The sequence below is a fragment of the Ursus americanus genome, chromosome 16 (assembly GCF_024610735.1).
Source record: "Ursus americanus isolate L20-20 chromosome 16, mUrsAme1.1.p, whole genome shotgun sequence".
NCBI classification, from domain to species: domain Eukaryota; kingdom Metazoa; phylum Chordata; class Mammalia; order Carnivora; family Ursidae; genus Ursus; species Ursus americanus.
Genome location: NC_142142.1, coordinates 1,807,122 through 1,826,481, shown reverse-complemented (window position 1 = coordinate 1,826,481; position 19,360 = coordinate 1,807,122). Strand labels below are relative to the sequence as shown.

Sequence of the window (19,360 nt, the reverse complement as noted above, 5' to 3'; positions counted from 1 at the left end):
GGACCTCACACAGAGTACATGCCCCCTGCTGCGGGAGCCAGGATACCCTCCCACGGGGTCCCAGACTCCCAACCCCGCAGATCCTATCGAGGGTCTGGGAGTTGAAGAAGATGGTTGCAGGCAAACTTCTGCTTCTAGTTAAGTCATTGAGGATGCTGACTTCCTGTGCCGGCCTCCCAGGATATGAATTGGAGGGTGAGAGAGGGAGGTTGGGTCAGGAGCCTGTTACCTGATACTCTGGTTCTCTTTTGCACCCAGCTCCAGGGCTCCTTGTTCGAAATTCTCATACTCTAAGGCAAAAGACAAATACCTGTGACATACATTTATGACAACATGCCTTATAAGCCATACCTTCCACTCATACGTGCTACTCATACCTTTGGCCCACACCGCAATCCTACCATGGCTCTCCTTCCTGAGAGGGGAAGAAGGCCACCTTCTTTTAAAAAGACAAACAAGGGCAGGTACCTGGGTGGCTCAGTCGGTTAAGCATCCAACTCTTGGATTTAGCTCAGGTCACGATCTCAAAGTCCTGGGATCAAGCCCCATGTCAGGCTCCATGCTCAGCAGGGAGTCTGCTTGGGATTCTCTATTTCCCTCTCCCTCTGCCCTTCCCCCTGCACATGCTCACTCTCTCTCTCAAATAAATAAATAAAATCTTTAAAAAGACAAACAGAGGGGTGCCTGGGTGGCTCAGATGGTTAAGCGTCTGGCTTTGGCTCAGGTCATCATCTCTGGGTCCTGGGATCAAGTCCCATGTCAGGCTCCCTGCTCAGTGGGGAGTCTGCTTTCCCCCTCCCCGTAACCTGCACCCCCCCCCCGGCTTACTCTCTCTCTCCCTCTCTCAAATGAATAAATAAAATCTTTAAAAATAAATAAACAAACAAATAAATAAAAAGAAACAGATATGGGGCACCTGGCTGGCTTAGTCGGAAGAGCACGTGACTCTTGATCTCGGCGTTGTAAGTTAGAGCCCCATGTTGGAGGTAGAGATTACTTAAATAAATAAAACTTAAAAAAATTTTTAAAGTCAAAAATAAATTTAAAAAAACAGATAAAACTCAGAGGCTATCTAGGGGTGAGTGTTGGATCTGGTGCTAAGGGGCCAGCTTCTCACCTTACGAATGAATTCAGAAATCTCTTGTTCTCCACATACTGGTGTCACATGCTCTCAGGAGTCATTCTGTCCAGCCTTTGTCTTTTCAGCCAAGTGCTAGGATTTTAGTACTACCCGAGAGTCTAGTTCATAGTCCACAGGCAAAAGGCTCCCTGCAGCCCTACCCTGAGTAGTGCAATAGAGCCTGTGTAGACGGGCAGGTGGTGGTGTGGGGAGGGAGTAGAAAACTAGCATTTACAGAGCACCCACGCAGTGCCAGGCACTGTCCTAGGCATTTTCCATAGGCAAGCAGGGTCCAAAAAATTTAACTGCTTAAAATCCAGGGTCCCATTATTATGCAGTTAATAAGAACCAATCATTGTTCAGTTGGTCTTTCAGTCAGTATGAAAAAACAAGGAGAAAAATTATTTCATTTTCATTTATTAAATGTATAGGAAATAGAGCGATCATTACAGACTAAACATATATCTTACACTAAACAGAAAAAGTCCCAAATGCTCACTCTGCAATTGCTTTCAAACTTCCCAACCAGCCCTTGCCTATGACAGAAGAGAGGAAGCCCCGTTTGAGAAGGTGTGTAGGTAACTGAGAAGAGATCAGAGGGTATCTCCACTGTTCAAATTCCCTTTACTCTGGGGCACAACACAAAGCCAAAGGCCTGCTGGGTGTGAGGCAAAGCAAGGCCAATTCTTGTGACTACACAGAAAGTCATCAAATGACCTCACTGTAGTCATTTGCCCCCTGGTCTATGACGTAGCTATGATTAGCCCCATTTACAGAGAAAGAAACCAGCTCAGAAAGGCCAAACATAAAAAGACAGAACCAGTTTTCTAAGTTCGATATACGACTCCAAAGTCAGATATGTTCTTTTCCCTAAAATATTTTGCCAAGACTGGCCCTGCTGGGATATGTTCTTCCTGTTCCTCCCACCTCTGACCCAGACCTCCAGAACTTTTTGCAGGGAAATGTTACAGGAGGCTAAGTCCCAGCCCTGCCTGTATCAGCCCTGGCCACAGTGAGGGAAACAGAACAGGTCCCAGTAAGTCAGTTCTGGAGGGAAGAAGTGATCTGAGCCTGAGAGAGAAACGCTGCTCCCTCCGGCCTCGTGCCTGTCTCCTCACCCGCATCTCACCCCAAGTGCTGAGCTCATGTCTATGGCTAGCACGAGTGACAGGCTGCTTGCCGACCTGCACCTCACCTTTTGGGTTCCGGTACTGCTGCAGAGCCATGGATGTGTTGATCGCTGGGACCAGTGGAGGTTTCTTCACAGAGAGGTTAATTGGCTCCTCCAGTTCTGAAGGCATAGCCAGATCCTTGGAAACCTCCAGACCCGGGGTTGTGGGGTCTTGTCCCAGGGAGTCAGTGAAGCGGGTAGAATCCTCACTTTCCATCTTTTAAAAGCGAAAGTCCAACAAGAATCAAAGAAATCAGGCATTTTTGCTGTTAGTAGTCATAGAGCTATTAAGCTGAGGCCAGGATAAGCCCTTCAGGGCCCACCCTGCTGCCCAGTGATAAGCAGAGGAAGTTGAATGTCATTTCCCCAGGACTTACCTTACACAGGGCTTTCCTGAGAGAGGGGTCAGAGCCATCTGCAGGGCACAGGCTCCCTGCAGCTCGGCCAGAGCCAGGACTGCAGCTGGATCCAGTTTCCGGCTGCATATCAGAAGCTGGAAGCATGCTCTGCAGAGGACAAGTTGCCAGACTTGGCATAGTCTGGATGGGACCAGACATCGGGGTGGGCCTGGCCTGTGAGTGATCACTTGCTAGGCTTGTGATGGTCTGGGAGGAATCACTCATCAGACTGGGCATGGACTGGGGCACGCTGCGCACAAGGCTGGGTATGGTCTGCAGATGACTGACTGTCAGGCTGGGCATAGCCTGGTTTTGACCACTCATCAGGCTGGACACAGTTGTGGGCGTGCCGCTCAGCAGGCTTGGGACCATGTGGGAAGGGGCAGCAGTCAGGCTGCTCACGCTCTGGACCTGTGGCTCTAGGGTCCTTGCCAGCCTGGTAGATGACAGCTCCATCTCCAGCGTGTTGGAAAACCCCATGATGCTCACCGAAGTGGAGTGCTGCAGGAGCGAAGACAGGGCAGACTCAGGCCATTGGCAGGGGTGGGGGGAGGGGAGGAGAGATGCAGCCCTCGAGAGCTCCCATGCTCAGATTTCACTCTGGCCTCAGAGTCTAGTAGCTGCAAGGAAGTCAGACAGCACATGAGCCCTATTCCCATTCCCCTATACCAAGGAGGCTGCTAGGCTCTGACAGAGAGGCGGGCACAGACTGAGGACGCTGGTGTGCGTGCATGTTTGTGAGAAGGACAGAGACAAAACAGTGTGGGAGAGTGACAGAGATCGCCTACCACCTGCCCTGAGGGTGGCGCGTGCACACACACACACACACACGGAACCACCACCAGCCCACACCCCTCACCCCCCATCCAGTACCTAGGCAAAGGATCAGACTGTGGGATCAGCCCTCCAACTTCACATTCCCCTCTGACTAAACCACTAGTGCCTTCTCATCCCTTCTGGGTTTCCTGTGGGCTAATTTCTGCTACATAAAAATGGAAGGAAGTCCAGAAGGCTCAAACTCTGGTCTGCCTCAGACCTTCTCTGAGATAATGCCAAGGCCTGGGGGGACCCAATCAGTCCTGGGGAACCTGAGCCAACTCCAGGCCCTTTTCACAGGCTTGTTCAGATCAACTCCAGAACCACTAGCATTAAGGGAAGGCTTGACCAAGAGATGTGAAAGTCTTCCCTAGCCCCACTCTACCTGCCAAAGACCTTCTAAACCAAAGGTAAAGAACATCAGAGCAGCTAGGTCTTAATATGTCCCAGTCTGGACAGTCATTGGATTAGGCCATAACTTCCCAACCCCAAGTATTGTTTTCTCCTGTCTAACTGCTTGATGGTGTAGGGAGAAGAGACCTAAAGGTTCACAAAGAGAAGTTAAAGACATACAGATTTCTGCACTGGTTGCATTCCATTTCTCAGATTGGAGAACCACATTTGATGGAGGGAGGACAGTGAGAGACTGGTTCTAAATGTAACCTTTAGGAATTTAGAAGTTTGATATCCCTGCCTTTTTTTTTTTTTTTAAGACTAAAGATAGAACAATTTGACGTCTTTTGAAAGTCAAAGGGGAAACAAAGAGTAAACATCTCTAAGCTTCCCAAATCAGTGTCTTCAGCCTTTCCCCATGAGTAAGATATTCAAATTTCCACAGGAAAGTAAATACTTCAAATATCATCTCAAATTTCACTATAAAATTAGCAAAGCCATTTAACAGTGAAGAAAAGGCTGTCCTCACCTCAGTGAACATCACCCAGTTCTTCAAGTCAGATTCTAGAAGGGAAGCATCAGTGAGGCATCCCTCCTCCCTCGCCCAAGCTAATTCCAAACCTCATCAATTCTACCCCTTACACAATTCACACATCTTCCCACTAATTCTTCTCTCTATTGCTGGTGCCCTAGCCTGGGTTACACTCCTGTAATTTCCCAGATGACAGCAGTAGCCTCCTCTGGAGAAATATTTTCAAAACACAAATCTGAGTATTACTCAGCCATCAGAAAGGATGATTACACGACATCTGCATTGACATGGATGGAATTGGAGGAGATTATGCCAAGTGAAATAAGTCAAGCAGGGGCGCCTGGGTGGCACAGCGGTTAAGCGCCTGCCTTCGGCTCAGGGCGTGATCCCGGCGTTATGGGATCGAGCCCCACATCAGGCTCCTCCGCTATGAGCCTGCTTCTTCCTCTCCCACTCCCCCTGCTTGTGTTCCCTCTCTCTGGCTGTCTCTATCTCTGTTGAATAAATAAATAAAATCTTAAAAAAAAAAAAAAAAGAAAGAAGTCAAGCAGAGAAAGACAATTATCATATGGTTTCACTTATTTGTGGAACATAAGGAAAAGCAGGGGGATCATTAGGAGAAGGAAGGCAAAAATGAAGGGGGGGTCACAGAGCGGGGAGACAAACCATGAGAGACTGTGGACTCTGGGAAACAAACGGAGGGTTTTAGAGGGGAGAGGGGTGGGGGGATGGGCTAGCCCGGTGATGGGTATCAAGGAGGGCACGTATCGCGTGGAGCACTGGGTGTTATACGCAAACAATGAATCATGGAACACTGCATCAAAAGCTAATGATGTACTGTATGGTGACTAACATATCATAATTAAAAAAAACAAAACCCACAAATCTGACCACATCATTCCTTTGCATGAAGCCCCGCAGTGCATTCCACATTGTTAGGACAACTGTGAAAATGACTGCCCATCCCCTGTCCTACTCAGCAGCCACAGTTCACACAACAATCCTCCCATTCTCTGAGCTCCAGCCACTCAGACATTTTTTTCAATCCCTGAAACATGCCAAGCTCTCCTTTCACCTACGACCTTCATCCCCTTCAAACAGACTGCTTCCCCTCCGTGGAACATTCTCCTATCCCTGTCCCTGTACCACGTATCCTTCTAAACTCAGCTCACCTGTGATTTTTTGTATCAAAGCCTCTTTTCATTCTGTGGCCCAGACCTCATTCCTCCCTTTTACATTCTTGTAACTCCCCCCCCTTTTTTCCCCTGTATCCTCAAAGTTGTGAGACCATTTGATGAATCTCTATTTTCTCCCATAAATCGTAAATTCCATTAGGGCATGGATTTTTACCTAGTTAGCTTACCCATTGTACTTCTAGACCCAGAAGCAGTGCCTGGCTGAATAAATGAATTCATGAGCTATTTAAAAATTTTTTAAAAAACAACAACGTGTGATTGTTTATTCTACAAATCTTAAACCACATAAATAGCAGCTCCATTCTATTAACAACTGGGTCTATGCATCACTCGTCTTTATATAGCTAACATTTATTGAGCACTTATTATATGCGAGGAAATCCTCGCACAGCCCTCATCACAGACGTTAAAGGGTTGCTGTGAAGGTGACAAGAACGAATCCAGGTAGAGGTTTGGAACAATGTCTGCCATGCGGCAGGTGCTCTGTGACCCCTGGCAACTGCTACTGCTCCCCCAGTACTGTGACTGTTAGCGTTGTTCTCGAACTCTGCACTTGAGAAAAATGAGGCTCAGCAAGGCATCTGAAGTGTTTTATGTAATTGTACACATAATTTGTAAGTTTCCATTTCCCTTTATTTGTGCTCACACATAGAAATGCAGTTGATTTTTGTAGATTGACCTTGTACCCAGAGACCTTGCTGTCATGCTTGGGGGATTTCTGTGCACACAAATCATGCCAGCCGTGACTAGTCACGTTTCACTTCTTCCTTTCCCTGTGTTTGTTTTTCCGGCCTGACTCTGCCAGCTAAGTACGGGAGGACCAGGTCAAATGGGAGTAGTGATAGTAGCCATCCTAGTGTCATGCCTGATCTCGGGGGATCCTTTCAGTATTTCACCAACTAAGCATGACACGTGATGTGGGATTTTTACAGATTTAGAATCCCGCTCTCCGACGCCAAAGCCACACTCTTGACTGTGGCCTATCTGGCTGCATCCTTCTCTGTGCAAACTCACCCTCTCCTCTCCCACACTCTGTGCTTCAGCCTCTGTCCTTCCCTCGCCTGCTCTCCTCGACCTTCACTCTCTTCCTCTCCTGTTTTACTTTTTTCTTATCATCTCTTTCTCTTCTCTCCCAACGCTTTTCCCTTATTATTTCAAAGCAGCTAGTAAAGCTTATATGTTCTATTCTTAATTCTCAATTTTAAAAGCAGATGAGCTAAATATAAATGCCCTCTGTCTCCCAAAAGAGAGGTTTTTTATAGGTTCATTGGTAGTTCAATAGTGTTCAATAAAAAGACCGCAATTTGCTCTACAGTCTAAGTCCCAAGATAAGAAATATCGAGGAGAAGGAGGTCTGGGGAGAATACTCAAAGCACATTGGGTAGATTAAGCATGGAAGAGCTATCTCAAACATGCAGTGACCTGCCTCCCTTGGTATCCCCACTGTCCTGGCTAAGATTCTGTCTTTCCTTATCTATGGACAGGAATGCCCAAGGATGGTTGCAATCCCCTTTGTAATATATAACGGTCTAATCCTGTGAGCTGGTTTCTTTCACCCTTTCCCGATTTGACGTGTATATTTACTGCAGCTCTGGTGGTCATCTCATCTGCCAATGACATAGATGGCTCTCTCTATGAGATCCTTGGTGCCAAGCGTGAAGGGCACCAAAATCTACCTGGGACAGTCCCAAGGAATAACTGTATGTATGGTCAGGTGCTGTATGTCACAAAATAGGCACACCATTAAATTCCCAAAGACAAAAACTCCCCGGATTAGAGGCAGGCTGTCTCCACCTCTGTCTCCAGCTCAGAGGCAGGATATCTTTGCAGGATATCAACTCCCTTGTCCTGATTACTTATTGCATATCATGAAGTGTGACTTAATAGCATGATAGAGGAGGGCATGCAGACTGAGCTGTGGAAGAACTATGGAAATTCTATCACACTTTATTTTGAGCTGGGCCTGTTGAACCCAGCACACAGCACAGGGTCAATAACATATCCTAAGATACCGCAGACTAGACTAGTCTTCCTCCTGTTCACACCCACAGCCAACCTCAAAGAGACCAAGGCCATCAGGAAGTGGGGGGAAGCTCTGGTAGTGGTGAAAAGAACCTCAGAAACGTCCATGGCAGAACTCTGAGAAGGATCTCAGAGAAAGTGCAAGGTGGAAGGCAGCCCCACCCCATTTCTATGGGCTCTACAAATACAGTGGCATTTTGGGAACATAGGTACACTGTATGTCTGTATTTTTGATATTTCATTTGGCTCTCTGGAGTGAAGAGGTACAAAATATGAAAACAGCAGGGACTATTTCTTGTACAGGAAGAAAGAGAAGATTGAGAACCTCCATCCTACCCCGCCACCACCGCTACCAGGTGAGCAGGGAGAAGGGGAGGGCCAAATTTCAGGGCCCGGAAAGGAGGCTGGGTCTCCAGGGCCTGGAAGGAAGGACGGGGCTTCTTGAGAGCGTGCCAGGCTTGGGAATGTGGCTGCGCTGGATACTTGGTGCTGCACACACAGGAGGAGCTCCTCCGTCCGTGGAGATGCTGCCCTCTCTAGCACCCAGGATTGTTCAGGTCAGATGAGAGAAGGCAAAATGATATGGTTGGCTGTAAGGTCTGGCGGGGCAACCGCCTCCAAGTTGTCAGCTACATAACAGACACCTTGCCTTCTTCACATACAAAATCTACAGATTTCATGAGTGAAAAATATGTATTTTGAGGTTTGGAAGTGAAAATAAACTATTTTCTAGTTCAGGGGAGGAAGACAAGTCAAAAATGCCAAAAACACTCACTCTGACGATCAGCTCAGCTCATCACTGGGGTACGAGGGGAGACTGCCCTGGGCCTCCTCTCCTGCATCTCCTCACTTGCTTCTACTTTTCTCTCCTTCCCCGTACTTGCACGTCCCTGTCTCTGTCCCTTCCCTCTTCTTGTTTTTCTTCCTTGATCTCTGTTTGCCACCTGCCTGACCTGTGACCTGTCTGAATAACGCCACCTGGAACCTACAGATCTACCTGTCTGAACCACCTGCCTCCACAACTTGCCGGACCTGTGACCTCCCTGAACCATCTGACCTTCCACCTCTTCTACCAGTCACCTAGGCCATTCTTCACCCACCTAGCCTGCCTCCTGTTTGACCTCTGCTCTTCTATCTGCTGCCCTCCTCCCCATCCTCACCATGTAGATCTTGCTCTGGAGTTCGATGTGCTTACATTATTGTGATGATTGGCACACGATGTTGTCAAAATTCAGAGAAAGCACTGTTCTTTCATTCAACAGAAAAGGAAACTGAGACACAGAGGGATGACACAGATTTCCGAAGCTTATATAGACCCAAGACTAGGAATCTGGGCCCAGCCTTAAAAATCTGCTGGCTGGTCTTGATTTTGTGCCATTAGCTAGAAAGCTAGTGCTCTAGTAAGACAGAGAAGTCAATAAACAGACACTTAATGCACATGCCCTGAGTTTAATATAAATTTCAGGTTCTTACAGTAGCAAGATAGTATTGCTGGGGATAAAGTAGCACAAATACGGTGGTGTTCCACAGAAATTAATTTTCCAAATATCTGAAACATACCTCTTTCAGTAACAAAACACAATTGGCTTTAAAATAATAGGAGTACTTCTTAGACTTCACACACTACCTTGTCATAATAAACAGAGTACACGGAGCCTCATGAGACCGTTCCTTAGGGACATAAAGGAACTTGGACGGATCTATCGCTGGAGTGGGCTGTAGTTCAGTGATGCTTTAAGGCCTGTAGAGCCTAGCCTGTCCTTTCACCGAATGACCTCAAAATGTGGCACTTGCCCAGGTGATGTTTCCTGTCTTCTCCCTCGTCTTTGGCTGCCATTACAGAAGTCCTGACTCCTTGCTTCTACTCTGGTTACTGCTCCAATGCAGGAAAATGAACACTTTCAGAGGAGACCATATAACTAAGCTTGCGGTCAAGACCTCTGACGAAACACCTGAGCGTGGACTTATGACCTCATGCTGAACAGTGTGTGGGTCTGTGACCTCTGTTCTTGCTGCTGCTCCGAAGATTCCCTTGCTCACTTCTGGTTTTAGGGTTTTGCCCCAGTCGTTAGAATTATCACAGACTGACCACCCTGTAAACATACAGAGGAGAAGGGAGCAATGACTTGGAAATTGTGTCTTGGAAACACATAGAAGGCCTTCACTCTGGTTGAAGGAAACAGATAAGGAGACAAGGATTGGGGTAAACAGATTTGTGAATTAAACATTGGACTATCTGAGTGTTTCGACAGCGTCAGATCAGGAGGACTGGTTGAACATTAGTAGATCTTCAAACAACTGAATCAGACACCTGAGGAAGGAACTAACTTTCCTAGCAAGTGGTTTCACGAGCTGATTTTTAATAGCAAAGTTGTTGCTCTTGATGATAGTGAGTGCGCCCCCAGCTCGGTGAAAAGCTCTTGTGCAAATTAAGGCTATCCCTGTGGATGCAACTATGGTAATATATGCTAACGACCAGAGTCAAATGGGGAAACACTCATGGGTGGTGAAGAGAGAAGAACTGAAGAGTGCCCAGCGCCCTGATGATTCAGGAAAGACAGAAAAAGCAAAGAGGATCCCAGAGTCTGAGGAGGAAGGAAGAGAAAAGGAGTAAGATTCTAGTAAAACCTGAAGTAAAAGCCAGAATGAGTGGACCCCTTAAAACCCAAGCCTTGAAGACCTAGGAAAATTAGACCAGAGATATTTTGGCCAGGCCAATGTAAGGAAATTTAGGGTCCAGGAACAAGGATTTGTTTTCTCATGGACCAGGAGACCTAGACAAGGATCTTGGATTTGGTCTGTGAATGAAATCAGGCTAGAACTGAGGGAAGAGCCTTCCTAGAGGAATGCAGGGAGCCAGACCTGAGGAATACTTGGCTTGGCTTCTGAGCAGGAGAGAGATCTCTGTACAGTTCTGCATCCGCTGACCAGAACCCAGGCTGTGCCATAAGAAAGCCTCCCGAGGCCCTGGGAAGGTTCTGGGCAAGTTCTGCTGTTGAGGCCAGGCTTTGAGGAAACAATCATTCCTGGAGTTGAGAAGCCATGATCTGGCCCACAGACGTAGATCTGGAGACTGTGAAGGCAGGATGCCCTGTATGTCCTTACGTAAGCCAAGATTTAGAGTATGAGTTTAAGCAAGATATTTCCCATCTCTGGGCTTTAATTTCCTCCTCCACAGGTTAATGTAAATCTGAGTTGTAAGACTCAGATTACGAGCTCAGGCATCAAAGTGCTTTGGTAATGATGTGAAGGCTCTATGTGAGTCATTACCCCTTCCTCCTCTGCGTCACTCTCACTAATGTGGACCACAGGAGTGCCTACTGCTTAGGCGCCCTTTACTAAAGTACATCCCAGACTCCTCTGAAGCCATAAGCAGTATCCTGGTGGTCTCTCAGTCCTCTGTGGAGGATGTGGACTACATGTGAGCAGAACAGAGGTCCCCCTTGCAGCTGAATTAGGGCTCAGACAGGCTCTCTGTGATGCCTACAGCCTTGACTTCACGAGAGCTTTGAGGAAGAGAGTGTGGGTGTTTTTCAGCAGTCGACTCATTCGGAAGTACAAATGAAGCCATCAAAATGTCTTCCAGTTTCACTCAGAATGTAAGGAGTTCTGCTGTCACGCTGTAACCGTGGTCTCTCTTCAGAGTGCTAAACCAAGATGAGGCAACCGCCAGGGCCAGACAGATTCATTCCAGAACGCCCTGCTAGATACAGGGAAGGTGGTGCGGAAAGCTGCTTCTGAGACTCCAGAGCTCGAGCCACTAGAAAACCCATTTGAAAACTTTCCTGTCTCACTTTTCCGCAGCAATGTTTTCGCCAGTAACTCAGCACCAACTCGAAAGTACGTGTGCACAGCTGCTGTTCCATAACCGAAGTCCTCCTCGTGGTGATGTAACGTCAGTCAGCGGCTCAGAACGCGAATGCGTCCCTGCGGAACACCCGCAGAGACGCCTGGTGCCCCGGCTTCCTCTGGTCCGTGGCCTTCACACAGACCTCTGACTTCCCCAGTACTCACAGGCCATCACAGGCTTAGGAGCGGGCCAGAAGCTAAAACACCTTTACCAGACGAGGCTGAGTCCTAAGCCCTCTCCCCAGCAGTGCCTCAGACTATTCCAACGAGTGTAAAGAGGAAAATCTAGCAAGTGAGAGGCCAGATGGAGTCCTGCTTCTCCCACTGCAGTGCGTAAGGAGAGGTGATCTAACCTAGCCCCTGAGCGCAGCCAGGGTCAGGAACATGTGCTCTGGTCCTAACTTTGCCAATGCTCTGCTGTAGAGCTCTTAGGTGGGTCACTTAAGCTCTCTGTGTCTCAGTTTCCACATCTTTCAAAGGGGAATATGAAAGTGGCTTCCTCATAGTACTTCTAGGATAAACAAAGAAATAAAATGGAATAATCCATGTAAAAACCTAAGGGAACAGGTAGAAAAACGCTATACAAAGTATTATCATTCAATGATAAGATGCTCAAAATGTTGTTCGGTGTCCTCAACCGTCACACCCTCCACCACACCCAGTCCCAGCTTCAAGGCAATGAATTCCCTCAAAAAGAAAGCCCCTTTTCTTATTTTAGTAGCTTTGTGTCTAACCAGTACCTCTCTCTGCCAAGTAGACCCAAAGGCTCCTCTGGGCCAGGATGGTAACATTGAGGTTCATTTTTCGGGGAGTCCAAGCCATGAAGAAGCCTATAAAACATCAGGAAAAGGCCGGGCCACCTGCTCCTCTGAACCTCTGCCTGAGCCCAGGTTGATAAGGGCCAGGGGCAGCTCAAAATGAGAGATTGAGTTCCTAGGACCTTCGCTAACCCCACTGCCATCCCACAGCCACACAGTAGGGCGGCGTCCCCTTGATGCTCAGAGAGCCCTGTGGGCCACCGGCACGCGCACACGGACTCTGTGTTTGCACACGGCTCACCTCCCTCCCTTTGTGCTGTGCACGGGAACAGAAGCAAGCCCCGTTACAGAAGCAGCGGCACCTTCTGCACGGCTTCTACTACCCCTCGAGCACTGGCAACCCCCATGTTTCCTTCTGAACCACTGACATCTAGAGCTGCCTACCTTCTGGGCACCCTCTCATGTAGCTTCCACAGGAGAGCGCCAACAGTTCAAATTTAACTTTTTCGTCCCCCAAAACAGGTCCTTCTTCCCATGCTCCCAGCTCAGTGAATGGCAACCCAGTGGGCAAGACAGACCCGGGTGTCAAGCCAAAGGACTTTCTCTCCCTCACTTTCCACCACCAATCAGACTCCAAGTCCAAAAGCTCCTGTGATCTGACCCCTTGAAGTCCACGCTTCCTCCTTATACCCATTGTCACTGGTTCCAGTCAGTCTTTCCTCGTTCTCCTCTGTACTATTTTGGTCTCCCTTCCTACAGCGAAAGTGACCTTTCTAAAATTTAATTCAAACCGCGTCCCTCCTTGCCAGAAATCCTCTCTTCACTCCTCACAACCCCAGGACTGAACGCTGAACTCTGCGGCATCGTTTAGAAGGCCTTCCGAGCACTCTGGTTCCGTTCCCGTTCCCCAGCACACCTCGTGTTCCCACCCAGCCAAGTTATCTGAACCCCCCTAGTGCTCCAGGCTTCCTCTCACTTCTGGACCTTCCTACTGGCCATTCCCTTTGATTACTCAGTCTAACCCTCCCCCTCATCCCCCTTCACTAGACTCATGTCTTTAAATCTCAGCTTAAAATCATGCCCCTGGGAAGTCCTCCGTGAAAGTTTTTACAGTGTTACATGCACCTTCTCTACACCCCGGTGACCTTCCCAGCACTTTATCACCTTTACTGTTGCTGCTTATTTAACTGTCTCTCCCACGAGACTGTAAGCTCCAATGTGAGACTCTTATTCACTGATATGTCCCTGACATCTAGCAAAACAGCTGGCACACACTAGGAGAGGAGATGAATCTGTATTTTTTGAACATTGAGTGAATAAATAACTGGATGAATGGATGCATAGCCCAAGTATAAATAGTTAAACCCCTGAGAGCCACAAAGGGCCCATTGACAGCATCGCTATGGCTTCTAGGCCAAACTGTTTTCGGCAGGACAGGCCCAGCACAGACCAAAACCCACTAATACCAGAGGCCTTGCCTGACTTCAAGAGCCACCAGGGATTTGCAAGCTACCATTTCATCTTTGCCATCCCTTACTTTTCGGAAATCTCTTCTCATGTATCGCTGGGATAGACTATGTGGTGATGGTGCCAGGGAAACACGGTGAGAAGCAGGTACGCAGAACAGCTGAAGCACTGGGGCAGGCTGGGGGGTACCCAACAGCTGACAAAGCTTCAAGTACATGGCTAAGAGAAGGCGCCAGGAGGCCTGAGGGTACCAGACCAGAGGAGGCAGCAAGATATAGGAACAGTGCCAAGGGAGACAGGGAAGGCCGAGTGAGGTTCCAGCTAGGAGGATGACAGGGGTGAGGGTGAAGGGCAGGGATAAGGGGAGGACAGCTGACAAGTTGTGGGGTTCTGGGTTGTTACCAGAGTAAATGAACCCTTCTAGCAAGCAGGTAAGTTGGTGGACACGAAGGGCTCCTGCGGCTTATCTTCAAGAGCTCTCAGGGTCCCTCAGTGCTCAGCCACCTCTGCAGACCATTCACCCGACAAACTCCACTGAGGCAAAATCTAAAGCAAATCGACTTCGGGTCGTGCGGCCACAGAAAATATTTTCCCCATTTTTGTTGCAGAGAAAAAACAGTCCAGTCTTTGGATTCTGACAAGTCTTCTTTTAAATAAACCTCAGCCCTTTCATCTACTAGCTAGAGGGCCCAGACCTCAGTTTTCTCAGCTAGAAAATGGGGATGGCCACCTCACAGAACCATGAAGCCCCATGCACCATTCCAGGCACAGCGTAAGCATGTCATAAACTGGCTTTCTTTCCCTTTTCCTTCCCCCTTCCACTCTAAACGAAGCCCAATTGGTCCCATTTTAAGTGTGTATGTGGGAGTGGAAATGGGCATGAAGGAGGACCTGTGTTGCTGACTCATTAGGACAGAAGGCATGAGTCAGGGCTGTGTAATACCCAGGGATGGAACAGGGACACTCCTCCCCCCACCCAGTCGTCCTCATCCAGGTCCCCGGGGTCTTGGCTGGTAGTGGGTCCCCTGTGGTCAGGGAAAGCAGGCTTCATTGGTACCTTTCTCACCACATTTGGAGAGGAGTGCTGGATGGTGCCGTCCAGTGGGGGGACACCGGGAGGGGTTTCCGCCCCAGACGCCTGGGGCAAGTTAGCAGCAGTATTCTTGTCAAGAGGGAGAGCTGGCTTTGGACCTTCAGATGCTGGCGGCTCATCTGAAGCCTGAAGGAGAAAATAAGAACTTGGGTGGGTTTTCCCGCAAAGAGCAGCGGCGGCGGCAAAGGCTAATGCCCACCCTGCATTGCCCATTGCTACCAGCTACGCATTGTGAACTGCTGAAAATTTTTTCAGAAAGATCCTCTTATCTAAACACTTTGTAAGACTACATCCTGATATGACAGGCTTGGGATAGAACCCAAACGGAGAATTCTGGGCTAACTCTGTCATATTCACCACAGCGATCCTCACACTTCTGACTGAACATTTTGTCTGTGGTCCTCGATGAACCCTAGACCTTTCTCTGCCATCCTCAGGATAATGTCCTATCTCCTCAAAGGAACTGAGCCTCAGAGGGAGACATCTGAAGCATGACCTGACATTGCCAGTGCTAAAGCATAAGTGTGAGGCCTTCTATTTTATAATGAAGTAGAAGTCCATAGAGCTGCTTTGAAGATATAAATGTGATTACAGATTTAAAGGAGACACCACAGGGGGAAAAGTGAGAAAGGATGGGGAGAAGGGGCTAGAACAGGAAGCTCTGGAAAAAAGGACAAGCACGAGTTACGGGTGAAGATGTGGAATGCAGCACAGATCCCAGAGGTACGATGTGCACCTCCTCACTGGCTCTGAGCTGAGAGCAGAGAGCAGCAGCCTTCATCACCCCCCCCCCACCCCCAGGGAGAGAACAAGTCCTCTCCTGTGGAATTACAGTCAGCACACCAGGATCCAAGTCTTGGCTCTGTCATTCAGTGTTTTAGGATCTCCAGGCAAAGGGCATGCCGTCTCCAACCCCCACTTGTGTAAAACACGATGGCAATGCCTACCTAACACTGTTGACAGGACAAATGACACAGTGCGTATAAAACATCCCTAGCTTAGGACGTTTGAGACAAATTTTCAGTCTATAGCTGTGCGGTGTTCTAAAGATGCTGCCCGCCGCCATCTAAGGCATACCTTCCCTCCGCTCCTTAAGCTTTCCCTTCCATCTGAGATTCCGAAGTTCCCAGCAAGGGAAGTGGGAGGTCACAAGATAAGAGACAGCCTCCCTTCTGTCCTGGCAGTGGGAGAGGAGTCCGGCGCACCTCGGAAGGTTCTATTGATGGACAAGGTCGCTGGACTCATCTAGGAGGGCAGGGCTAAGCCGGGCCACTCTGGAGGGTATTAAGTCCCGATCTCTGTTGGGACTACTGTGTTTTGGGGAGCTTTCCTGAGATGGGCAGGGGAGCCCAGGGAGGACTTGAAATGTGAGAGCTGAGTTCAAGGCCGCCCTCAGATGAAGAAACCCTGTTCCCATGCCACCCCGGGATTGGGGAGGCTGTGTTTGCCGCACGATCCCAGGCCACCCTGAGGCTCACCTGCACGGCATCCTCTTGGCTCTGGGACTGGACAGGTGCTGGCTGCCTCACGATGTAGTTGATCTGCCCCACGATGGTTTGCTGAAGGTGCTGAGGAGACTTGGTCTGGTTCAGCTGTAGGCTGGGCTGTTGGGCCTGAAGGAGGAGCTCCAGGTCCTTCTGCATCTCCTCCAGCTCAAATTTGTGGTGCATTATATCCACGTTCTGGGAACAGGCGGGCCCAGGAGGGCTCCCGTGCTGGCTGGAAGCCGGATGCTGGGCTGGAGGTAGAGGTGGCGGCGGCTGCTGGGCTGGAGGCGGCGGAGGGGGCAGCGGGGGCAGCTGCTGCTGTGGCTGCTGCTGAAAGTGGCTGAGCTTCAGCTTCTGGTGGTGGCCGAACTGGACTTGGATAGAGGGCGTCTGTAAGGCAGGCTGGGCATGGGCTCCCGGCTGAACATCCTGCGGGGGCACGATGCATACGGGCTGGGAAGTCAGCTGCGGCCCCAGTCGCTGGGACGTGTTCTCCTGCTCCACGGGGGGCTGCGTTTCTAGCCAGGGCTGCATCAGCTTTGGGGGCTGAGGGTTGCAAGCCAGCTCTTTCTCCCTGGGCAGCAGGGTAGAGCACTGCAGAGACCCCAGTGGTGGGGGTGCCATCTCAGAGGGCTGCCTAAAGCTATGGGCTGAGTGTATGCTGGGTGGGGGGACCTGGCCTTTGAGGGAGGGCGAGGCTGGGGAGCAGTGGGAGCAGCACCCAGAGGAGGAACACAGTGCTGGAGACTGGAACTTGTGTGAGGGGTGGCTAAGAGTCTCTTGCTGAGCCACTGGGGACTGGTGGCTTTGATAAAAGGATGACGGTCCCTGTAAGCCTCCATAAGCAGGAGCATCCGCCCGGGACAGCTGTCCACCTTCAGTTGTTATACAGCCTGGAAATTCAGAACAGAGTGTTTCCAAAGGTAATCTGCATTTGCTCCCTGCTTGCCACTTCATGCTCCTGGGACCAAAAGAAATCACTCCATAAACCTGTACTACGTGCAGAGATGAACAAATTCGACCCCTGATCTCCAAGACTCGGCCTAGAATGCTGCCAGCAATAGAACCAGTGTGGACCTTTGCGGACCAGGGGCATTTGAGACATGAGCTCAGCTTTTACCAGATGCTCCGTCCTCACTCTGCATCCCACTAGAGAAACCGTGGGCTCCTTCAAACAGCACTCACTCCTTTTAACACAGACTCAGACCAAAACAACAACAACAACAACAATAACAACAACAACAACAACATTTGGGGTGGGGAGGTAGCATGCTGGAAAACTGCAAAGGAGAGAGAGCTGACCCTGGGACAAATGACCAAGTCTCCAAATATAGGTCTGGGGGGGCTGTGTTTTGGGCAAGGAGGATGGAAGGAGTCAGAGAGCCCCAACATCAGGTCAGCAGCAAGTGCCAGCATTGTCCTGGGGTCTCCGGGCCCTGGCCCACGAATAGACAGTATCTATCTCCAGCTCAGTCTCATGGCTTCTTCCATCCTTGTTTTGATGAGGCTTACTTGGGGGAAGACTCAGTAACTTGAGGGCCAGAGGTGTGTTCTATTCACCTTTGGTCCCTTGGTGCCCAGCATGGGGTGCTGACCCACAGCAGGGGCCCACCAAAGGTCTGTTGAATTAAATCAAAGGGGAGAGGGAAGCAAAAAATAAACCTAAATATTATTCCTCACTCTGTCAAGTTCAAGAAACTTTCTTAGACGTTAACCCCCCAGATGAAGGCAGCGGGTGGCCATTAGCATAACAATCCTATATCGAGCCATCAACCCAAGCACAACCTCAAGTTGTCTACACTCTGCCTAAGACTAACTCCAGGAAATCACACAGCAGGGAAGCTCAGGAATTATCTGCTTACATCTCAGCTCCAAGGGGGGGTGGGGGGGTGACACTGCCACTCTCCCTCCCTCCCTCTCTCTGATGCTGATAACCCATTTTGTGCCTACACACACGAATACCCCTGTTGGACCACAGATTCACCTGCACTGCCATCCAGCATTTTGGAGAGCAGGGCCACTGTCTTGTCTCCTCTCCAGCAATGAAACCAAGGTAACGGGGCATTCATGCAGAATGGAAAGCTCAGATTTCAACTGGTCCTGTTACAAAGGCCCTGTGTTGCCACTGCTATTGAAGTTGTCCCCACTCCACAACCCCCTCCCCCCCACCACACACACACACACACACACACACACACACACACACACACACACACGGAGATCTGCTGAGTGACTCCATGACCACTGACAGTCTCAGGGAGTGCTTCCTCTTGGGCATACGCTGACCTACCCAGTAAGCTAAGCAGATGCGCTCTACTCATTTTTAGAAATTAGGTAAAAGCCTCACCAAGGGAAGCCAGCTGCTTGGTCCAGAAGTTAGGCTCCCAGGTGAATCTGATGCTCCAAGGGGAGCCGGGATCTGTGTTGCAGTTTGTCTCCAGCAGTCGCTGCATCTGAAACACAATCTGACAACAGCACCAAAGGTCATTTCTTTGGGCGTCCTGCACCTGAATGACAACGCCCTCTCCCTCACTCTCCAGACAGGCTGAAGGGCTCGGAGCCACGGGTCTTTAGCCTTCGGTCCCCCATATGCTCATTTCCTCTCCCTCACTCTCCGGGCAGGCTGAAGGGCTCGGAGCCACGGGTCTTTAGCCTTCGGTCCCCCATATGCTCATTTCCTTGCATCTTGATGTCTTCACATCCCTTCCCCTGCTCTTGTCCCCTCCCCCACCAGCTGATCCCCTTCCTCTTATCCAGATTTTTGGATTCCCTACACTCTTATAGGGACTTGAATGGTCTGTAATTCTCCCTCAGGATATCACCTACCTGGCAACCCTCTCAAGAGTTCCATTCATTCTACCATAACCTCAATGTAAAAGCCTATGGGGGCAAACATTCTCTGGGCTCCCCACCGTTATCCTTCCACCCACATGTAAAACTCCCATCTTCATCAACTGCCCTCCTCCTCCCTCATCCCTTGCATCCATCTCCTATCATGAACTCGCCCATGCATCTAGGACTTTGGCAAGTATCCAACTCACCCTGCCATCATCTAGTT

At 49.5% G+C, this 19,360-nt stretch overlaps 1 protein-coding gene across 5 annotated transcripts in view; it reads right to left on the bottom strand.

The window, feature by feature from the left end:
• The window catches only part of TRIM66 (tripartite motif containing 66), a 60,025-nt gene that overhangs the window by 9,052 nt on the left and 31,613 nt on the right, over nucleotides 1–19,360 (bottom strand). For all 5 annotated transcript variants that reach the window (XM_045803845.2, XM_045803842.2, XM_045803843.2 and 2 more), the window contains 6 exons: nucleotides 18,650–18,767; nucleotides 16,294–17,195; nucleotides 14,780–14,941; nucleotides 2,669–3,190; nucleotides 2,316–2,508; nucleotides 230–290 (listed from right to left, as the gene is read on the bottom strand). In XM_045803845.2, the coding sequence (XP_045659801.1) occupies nucleotides 230–290; nucleotides 2,316–2,508; nucleotides 2,669–3,190; nucleotides 14,780–14,941; nucleotides 16,294–17,195; nucleotides 18,650–18,767 (1,958 nt within the window). The remainder of the gene's footprint in view (nucleotides 1–229; nucleotides 291–2,315; nucleotides 2,509–2,668; nucleotides 3,191–14,779; nucleotides 14,942–16,293; nucleotides 17,196–18,649; nucleotides 18,768–19,360) is intronic.